General features: G+C 36.8%; 1 protein-coding gene across 1 annotated transcript; it reads right to left on the bottom strand.

Moving 5' to 3' along the window:
- Window positions 1–5,514: 5,514 nt before the first annotated feature.
- SNOG_16589 (hypothetical protein) lies at window positions 5,515–9,504 on the bottom strand (the record flags this gene model as incomplete). Its single annotated transcript, XM_001806622.1, has 4 exons — window positions 5,515–5,964; window positions 6,169–7,813; window positions 8,055–8,509; window positions 8,662–9,504. 4 exons carry the CDS (start codon window positions 9,502–9,504, stop codon window positions 5,515–5,517), a joined length of 3,393 nt encoding a protein of 1,130 aa, XP_001806674.1.
- Between the last annotated feature and the right edge of the window lie 81 nt (window positions 9,505–9,585).

Genomic DNA, 9,585 nt, shown 5'->3' with positions numbered 1-9,585 from the left:
AAAGTGCAGAACTTACTAGCTAAAGAAGTAAGTAGTAGTTAAAGTAATAGTAAATAGATATTAAAGAAGATATAAGTAGAGAAGTAATATAAGCATTATAAGCAGACTAGATATAACGCGTATACTTATATAGTTAAAATTAATAGTACTAATAATAGTAATAGTTCTATAGAATAGATTAGCTTACTATAATTTCTTAAAAACTGTATTAAAAGTATATAATATATCTTAATATTAATATGCTAGTAGAGCATAACTAACTTACTTAGATAACTAACTTACCTATAAAATACATTATGCTAAGTCTACTCTATCTTAGTATTATAGCTAAGTAAACTTAAGAGAAAAGATTATATTAATTACTACTCTTCTAATATATTAGAAGAGCTAGCTTAAATATATAAATAGATTATAGAGAAACGTTAGTCTACTTTCTAAGCTTAGTTAGCTTAGTTACGTAGATTAGCACTTTACTATTCTTAGGTATTAATACTATAATATACTCTCTATCTTAATTACTTTATTTAATTAAGATAATATTACGCAGTTATTATATAAATAAGTAATTTTCCTACTTTTGCGCTAAGCTTATTATATAATTAGTAAGCTTCTATTTATTATTATATTATTATAGAAATTAGTTAAGTTATGCGTTTAGTCTTAGCGCATATAATATTAATATCTTTACTCTATGCTTTATGATCTTTTAATACTTTACTACTTAGCTTTAAGAATTTAACTTGCTAACTATAACTCTAGTAAGTCTTACTAATGGAAGAGATACTTAAGTATATTGCGCATACTCTATACTATATATTACTTTAAACTCTAAGCTATTAGTTATACTAACTTAGCTTTTTTGCAGTAAAAAAAAAAAGTAGTTACTTCTATATAAAAAAAGAACCTTAAGAACGCTTATACTATTTAGTTCTCTAAGATATCTAATTTAAATAGTACGTATATCTTAGCTTAAATTAATTAGTAGAAGTTAGCTTCTAAGAAGAGTAATTTAGTTCTAGATACTCTATCTAAGCTAGTTGCTAGTGCACCTTATAAGAGCCTTTACGCTAATTATATCTTTTAGTAGTTAAGTAACTTAACTAAGAATAAGCTTAAATATATTATTAAGAGTAGTAAGTTAAGTTATTATGCTGCTTATAACTCTAAGCAGTGTATTCTAAGGTATATTTCTTATCTTATTTTAGTTACCTCTTATACTAATTATACTATAGTATTAAGCTCTTTATAACTAAGATAATAGCTTTATATAACTACGCTATAAGTAATATAGTAACTATAACTATAAGTAATTATTAATCTTATTATAGCAGCGTTATACTAATCTTATATAGACTTCTAAGTATACTAATAGGCGCAATAATCTTATAGAAGAGATCTATAAGTATATTAGTAGTTATAATAAGCTCTTTAGCATTAAATATATATAATCTAAAACTACTGCATCTAAGTTAACTCTTAAGCATAAGAAGAAGGCTATAATAGTTATATCTTTATAATCTGCTCTAGATTCTTTTAGTTAGAAGATAGATTCTAATAGAAAGTTACTCTTAACTAATTTAACCTCTTTAAAGGTATCTGTCTATTAAGCTTCTATTTAAGATAAGAAAGAGAAAGAATAAACTAAGATACTTACTAGTAATTATTCTAGCTTAAGCTCTAGTTCTCTAGAATCTAAGCATAGTAAGCAGGCTAAGCCTTCTAATAGTAAGACTAATAAGCTTAATAGCGTACTTTAATAATAAGAGCGCTTTAACTTTAGCTAGCTTAGTCTTTACTACTTCTAATGCTTTTAATAATAAAATAGATTATATTAATACTTTTCTTAGCATAAATAAGAAATTAATTTATTCTAGTTATGCTGTATCTTCTTAACTATCTTAAGCTATACTTAGTAGCTCTATTTAGTATTCTACTAATCTAGAGTTAAGTTTTCTTTTAAGCAGCTTGCGTAAGTCTATTTATTCTACTTCTATTATGCCTAAAAAGGCGCTTAGAGAGAAGAGAAAGAATAAGGCTACTCTATTAAATCTCTATAAATTAAATTTCTCTTTTAGTTCTAAGGCAGTAGGCTTAAGTAGATTAAATAGTAGCTCTCTTTATACTAAGCTAATTATTTTAGTTCTACTAGTTCTTAAGTTATTTACTAAGCAAATTCTAGACACTTCTAGTATCTATAATAATTCTTCTATAGAGGCGTAGCATAAGCTTCTATCTTAGTTTAAGCAGAAATACTTATTTAATACTCTGCCTATTATTATAGGCAGCACTAGATAGAGCTATATTAATCTAACTAACTTTAATTTAGTAAAGAAAGTTAATAATAGTAGCTTTAATCTAGAGGTAATAAGATTAGAGGCTAAGGTAAAGAAGCTTATAGCTTATGCTACTACTACTTAACTTAATCTTAAGATATTTACTTAGGCTAAAGCTAATAAAGCAGCGCGTATAAAAAAGCTTTTTATTAAATAAGAGGTACGCTTTAAGAAGAAGAAAGCTAATTAAGAAGTATATCTAAAGAACGTTTCTTAACTTACTATAATTAAGTCTATTAAAACTAGCACTGCAGAGAAGCCTTACTAAGATTAATTAAAGTATTCTATTTTTAAGAAAACTAGGCTAGATTTAATTTACTCTTCTTCTTAGACTTCTTAGTAGTCTTATTAACTTTCTAATGCTAATTCTTAAGTTTCTAGATTAGTTAAGTTAAATTATTAGCTTACTACTACTACTTAGAGTTAAGATGCTTATAATAGTTAACTAGCGCTTACTTCTTCTGCCTCTAAGTTTAGTAGTAGTAATTAAGCTAACTATAGTAGTACTACTATCTCTTTAATTAGTAGTAAGAAGGTTATGCTATCTAGTTCTGCTACTCTACTATCTAATCTATTCTTCTTTAAGCTTTCTAATATAAATAACTCTACTACTAACTTTTTCTCTATTATAAATTTAGTAGATTACTCTAGTTATAGCTATGCTAATTACTATCTATTAGATAATTAAGAGGTATATTACTTTAACTAAGATAATATTATCTCTTTTACTTTATTTAAGAATAAGATAGTAAGGTAAGAGAGATATCTTAATTATTATAGAGTTTCTTAGAATTCTCTTACCTTTACTCTAGATATTTATAAGTAATACTATACCTTAGGTTAATCTAATTATAATAAGCGTTATGCTTCTATACTCTTTATTATAAAGAATTTAATATATCTTATATACATAGCTTTAGATCTTCTAGACTAAGTATCTTAGTTTAATCTTCTTACTCTTAAGTAAACTTTTTTTCTTTCTTAACGCTTTATGCGTAGTTCTTCTTACTTCTTATATAGATTTAATAGATTAAATAATCTTTTAGAGTAGCAGGCAGTTAATAAGGCCTCTTTTTACTCTACTTAAGCTTTCTTAGTCTTTAAGGCTCTTCTTAATAGTAATTAAACTAATACTATTATACTTTATTTCTATTACCTATAACTAATCTGATTATATTCTTAAAGTTTAAAAGCTACTTAAAGTAATTAAATTATTAATAAGTAAGAGCTTTAGTTAGTCTATCTGCTAGCATTTTCTTTATTAGTAAGTACTCTACTAAGAATAATCCTTTTACGTATTCTTATCTAAGCTATATATTTTATATATTAATATATTAAAGATAAGTTATAATTTACTTATTTTAACTAATAATAAGTCTAATTATTTGCTAGTTATTATACTAGATCTTCTATAAATTGCCTAGATTAAATATAAGGTTTATTAAAGAATCTTTTTAAAGCTATAGTTTCCTTTATAATATGCTTAAGTATAATAAGCTTAGCTTTAGTTATAGAGGTTATTACTATACTTTGCCTAGTAGCTTTTTATAGAATAGCTCCTTTAAAAAGCATAGCTATATATCTATAAGATAAGTAATAAGTAATTAAATTATCTGTAAATAATACGTCTCTATATATTATAAGATTAGATCTATTATAGTTACTATATTAGATTGCTTCTTATTATATATAATATAGATATATAATAACTTAATTAATTATGCTTATATATATTTAGCTAAGATTAGTTAAGTAGTATAATAGCTTTAATACTGCAAAGGCTATATCTAGGCGTAGTATTATTATAGTGTATAATGCTAATCTAACCTTTTTCTAGTAAAGCTTAATTTCTTATTTAGTAGCTTCTTTCTTAAACTTCTTAAGCTTCTCTAATAGTAGAGAGATAGCTAGAAAAGTTCTATTAATTAAGCTAAACTTCTTTATAATCTTTTTAATATAGGTATTATAGACTAGTATAATTATTCTCTTTTCTTAGTTTTTAATAATCTTTATACCTAAGAACTACTCTGCTAGCTCTTATTCTTATATTTTATACTTTAAGATAATTTTACTCTATATATCTTTTGCAAAGGCTTTGCAAGCCTTATAATATAGCAAAAGAATATTATTAACGTAGAAAAGTATTAGAACTTTCTTATCTTAGTTAAAGAAGAGATATAGTTCTTCTTTTAATAAGATAAGACCTAATAATTAAAGTATTTCTAAAAACTTCTTATACTATAGAAGTAGTAAGTCTCTTATTCTATAGAGTGCTTAATTAAGCTTAACGCATATTCTAGATTCTTTAAATTTATTAGGTAGTTTATAAAGTATAGAATTTTCTTTTATAATCTTTGCATTAAGAAATACTTCTATTATATTATTTTGCATAATCTTAAGATTAAAATAAATAGCTATTACTATAGCTATTTAAAAAGATCTTACTGCTAAAGTTACTGCGTAGGTTAAATTAAGTAAGTCTTTTTCTTAAAGATCTTTTTATATAACTATATATGCTTTGCACTTAAGCAGCATACTATCTTAATTAAACTTATAAGTCTAAACTTACTTTAATAAGATAAGTTAGATTATTACTTTGCTTATTAGCTAAATTATCTAGATATCTTTTTTGCAAAGTTATTTAATTTTTTTTCTTATTATAGCTTTAAACTATACCTTATATTTATATTAGCGTCAGGAAAACTAAAAATCTGTCGAATATTTATTTCTATTGATACTGTAGAATTGACTGTGTCGCTAGCGAGTTGATCGATTCGAGGAATTTATGTTTGTTATCAAATATACTTTGAAACAAAACTTCGTCGAAATGGTCGGTACTGTCGGAATTGTCGGAACCGTCGACGCGACGGTCTAGCACGCAACTTTACCGTCTTCAACTGTTATATTTTCTTTCTCCCTACCTACTCTGTCTTCCCACCTGCGCTATTGAAGTTTACTTCTTTAATATACTTTCCTTAGTATCTTACTACATATTTACTTCTTTCTGCATTGTAACCAGACATCACAGATATCACTAGAAAGAGCTTTGTTAGGATTGTTGGTAACATGAGAATTATTCTATTACTATGCTAGTCCTGCATTCCATACAGTCATCTACTGTTAAGCACCGTTGAGCACCGTTGAGCACCGTTGAGCACCTTTCCTAGCAGTGCGCCGGACCTTAGCAGAGTGCTTCTAAACTCATGACAATCGGTTCAGTTTGATGCCAGTCCATGCGTTGATCCGTAACCGTCGATCCTCCACCTTGTAGTTTATCTCGGGAAGTTGTTTTGACGTCCTGCTTGCCCAGTACTTTGAGTTCCAGTTCACTGTCTGGGTTAAAATAGACAATGCCGACACACATTTCTGCCAACTGGCCGAGTCGGTACACTCGGAACATGAATTGATCCTGTGTGTTCTGCCTGTCTTGCGGCTCCATGATGACGACGTGCGTAGCTTCTGTCAGTGTGATTGCCTCTGCAAATGCCATTGAAGCCACCATGATCCAAGGCCCATCTGGATCCCTCCATTTAGCAAGCTTGAGGTTGATTTCGTGCTGTGTCATACCTCCCTGCATGACCAAGACGCTCTCGTCACCGAACTTCTCTCTCAAGCCTAGCCACGTCACTGCCTGCACGATTGGTTTATACGACCCTATGAGGATTTTGGCGCGGACTTCCTTTGGCGGTGGTGGTGTATTAGCTGCTTTCGCTGCATCTTCTGCTGCAATGCTCCATGTCCGGCTTGGCGTTCCTAGAATTTCAACCTCAGAGCATAAATTCGATAGGTTTTGAAACTTCGGGCTGCTTTTGGTTATAGCACGCGCCTCTCGTACTAGGAAATGGTCCTTGCTTGGGTTGGTAAAGAGGTCCTTCACGCTGTTTGACGTGAAGCGTTTGACTTTGCGGCTGCCGTATGTTTTGAACTGTGCTGCCTTTAGAGTAGCAAGCGCAGGGTAGGATGCTATCGCCTGCATCTCGAAGCGGTTGAAGATCACACGTCTGCTAGCTTCTGATTCATCAAGGCCTTCTTTTTCCAGGATATCTCTGCATTGTTGCTCAGCGTTTTGTACCGTGCTGAGGAAATCTGGACATGGGCAGCTTTGGAAGTAAGGCAGGAAGTCGCCCTTAATGCCGGATATTGGTTTGCCCCACGGGTCGCGCGTCTTCAATGTTCTTTTCAACATAAACCTCTGCGCTACTGCTGCTCCTTGAGATATAAGTTCTTTATACTCATGAGACGACTCGTGTTCGCTTGCGTCGTGCTTTACATTGGCAATCATATTGCGCCATTGTTTAGCCATTGCTAGGCCATTGAGGGCTGTGTTTTGGCGAGTCCTGTGAGATGGTGTCTCCGCAATCGACCGGTAGACTGCATCTTCCATCTTATAGATGCGATCGCCAGTCACGGAGTCTCTCTTGTCGGTAGCGTTGAACCAGTTAGAGACCCCTTTCCTGTTTTGAAGGCCAATGAGTGCTAGCGACACGAAGATCAAGATCTCATTCAGTCCTTGTTCCATAGGCGTTCCGGACAGGGCCCATGCTTTCCATTGGTATCCGTGGTTGTGGCTTCGAATATCCTGGTAAAACTTGGCCATGATTGTGCCCTCCGACTTGCAATTGTGGAATTCATCGAATACAGTCCGCCCCCATACAGTGACATGACCAGGAAGCAGTATCGCCCTCTTTTCCACATGAGGGCCGCCTTTGCGTATGATCGTTCGCTGTGCCGTGACGCTCATAGTGTTGTAAGCCCTAAACACATGCTTGTCTACCTTTCCGAAGCCGCAGACTATCACAAACCGTGCTGCTGACGGTGCTGGACGGTGCTTCGTAGCCTCAGGGTGCACAGCAGGCGTGTTCGCTTCCGGTATTGTCCAGTAGACTGTTTCTCGATGATCCACGCCTCCTAGCACGTAGCTCCGTGGGGCGACTAACTTATTGGCGGCAGCGAGCGCTTTGGAGATAGCGTCAGTGGTATCGATTCGCATCTCCATTGCTTCCTCTTTCGTTGGTCTGCCCATGTTCTCCGGGGGAGAGTCACTAAAGAAGCAGAACCGTAGGGCCAGCGGATCGCTTGGGTCGCACCACGTGGAGTTTGCAAGATCCATCGCGACTACCTCGTTCTTCCAGGCATCAGCTGCTCGCCCCCAACCAGTCATCATTGTGGCTGCTTGTCGAGGTTCGGCGTTGAAGGAGGGGCTCCTTTCGCACGCGCAGTGGAACGTTCTCTCGCCTTCAGTAGGACATGGCTTGTCGTCATCGTCAACTGCGTTGTGTTCTGTCGCGTCGCCTTCTGCTCGCGCATTTTGCACTTCCGTCCAGTTCTTGAAGTGAACGTGTCCCATGAGGACGGCGAGCACCATCGCTCGCGTTTTGCCCATGCCCATGGCGTTGGCAAAGATCCCGCCATTGTCAGATGACAACTCTTTGAAGTAGAGGATGTATGCGTCTGTGAGCTGGTATGGGGTGAAGTCGCAACTAACCCCCCCAACATGCCGGTAGCTTTATTGTGCGCTTGTTCTGGAGGTCATCAATCGAAACGCCAAAGAATACTGCGGCCGAAGTCCACTCTTCCAGAGTGCAGTGTTCCATTGCCGTCCCCACTCTTGCAGAGAGAGTACCGTCCCTCGTTCTAGTTTGGTTTGTTAGCAGGGTGAAACAGTGGAGTGACTGTCTTTCACTGCGTGAACTTTATTTGGCGTTCAATAAGGGTTTTGACGCCTTTTCTTTTTGTTCTCTGGCAAGGTCCTTTGCTGTCGTTGCCTCCTCGTCCTCCGAGTCATCCTCAGGGTCAATGTCCGAGCTGCTGTCTGAGCGGTAGTCGTCGCTGTCTAGCGGGCCATCTGGCTGAGTCTCGCGCTCCCGAGCTTCTTTCTCCTCTTTCTCTTTTTTGGCCTTAGCCAGCTCCTCTTCGTCCCTGGTCTTCTTAAGCTGCGCTTCCTTTCCTAACCGCTTTCTTTCAGCTGATCGAGCGCGGGCCGCTGCTCTGTCCCTCCTGCGTGGGCGCGGGACGTCGCTGCCAGTGTCGGAGTCCTCTGAATCTTTGTCTTTCTTGGTTCTTCCCCCGCTTGCTTTTGCATGTCTGCTGTCCGCTGCCTCGGTCTTACGGCGCTTGAGGGGAGGTCCGTCTGGTATAAGTTTGGAATGTCGGCCTCTCTTCTTGGGTGGTGAGGGCTGTTCTGGTGGTGAGGGCTGTTCCGGTGGTTCGTCAGGTTGGAATGTTACTGCATATAGATGTTAGTGGTGTATATTTCAGTTTTGAGGGTTCGTGCTATACCTTTATTAGAATCGCCTGGCGGTTTCGTTGTCTGGCATAATAGCATCACTGCTCCGAGCCTCCTCGACTTGATATGAGAGTTGACGGTGCCTAGCAAGTCGTCGTCGTCCTCAATGAGCGTCATCGTCAACGCATCCATGACCTGAGAGGTGCCTGCTTGGTACCAATCGGAGTACTTGGGCAATGACAAATGCTGGATGAGGGCATCGTACTTGAGGTGCTGGGCCCTAACCTCAAAGTAGTTCTCCTCCAATTTCTGCTGGCTTTCCTTCGTCATCAGCCTGAACATGGGGAATTGTTTGACGACAGAGTGATGCACAGCGTCTACTAAGGCAACATTGGCGTCATTCAAGATAGCCGGCTCAGTGAGTGATGCAACGCCGAACTTGTCGGTTATCGACGCTGTAGACCTGTTGGACACGACGGACGAAGACCGTCGCTGCGCCGTCTCAGACAGTGTCGGCGTTGGCGTGTTGCTCGGGTCCTCTGTCTTGACCTTGGCGCCGTACTGACGCACCTTGGCTAGCATCATCGTCCAGATAGTTCCGGCTGCAGCCTCGTGGAAGACTTTGGGTATTTGCGCATTTCGCAGCCGTGTACATTTGGCTACCGCAAGCCAGTCCTTTGACGTTGGTGAACGCAAGCTCTTCAGAAGCTGCGATTGGCTCTTTTCTGATTGGATCTTCTCGAGTAGGTCCTTTTTCTTGACATAGCTTGTAAGGTCCTCTACAAGTTCAACAACCTCTAAGGTCGTGATCCCATATCCTTCTCTTACATTCGTTTGTGACATGCTGTTGGAGCTTGTCGTGTTGGCCTTGCTCTTGTACCACTCTGGTTGCTTCGGCGGCGCCCATTCTGTGTCGCTGTCATCGTCGCTGTCACGTCCGGCCATAATAGCTTCGCGCCTGGAGTAGAAGACGGTTCGAGACCTGTGTAATCGTTGGACTGTTGCTGAAAGTGCGTGTTAATATGT

Source organism: Parastagonospora nodorum, genomic scaffold (genome assembly GCF_000146915.1).
Source record: "Parastagonospora nodorum SN15 scaffold_69 genomic scaffold, whole genome shotgun sequence".
Taxonomy (NCBI): Eukaryota; Fungi; Ascomycota; class Dothideomycetes; order Pleosporales; family Phaeosphaeriaceae; genus Parastagonospora; species Parastagonospora nodorum.
This window is presented reverse-complemented; position numbering and strand designations above follow the sequence as displayed.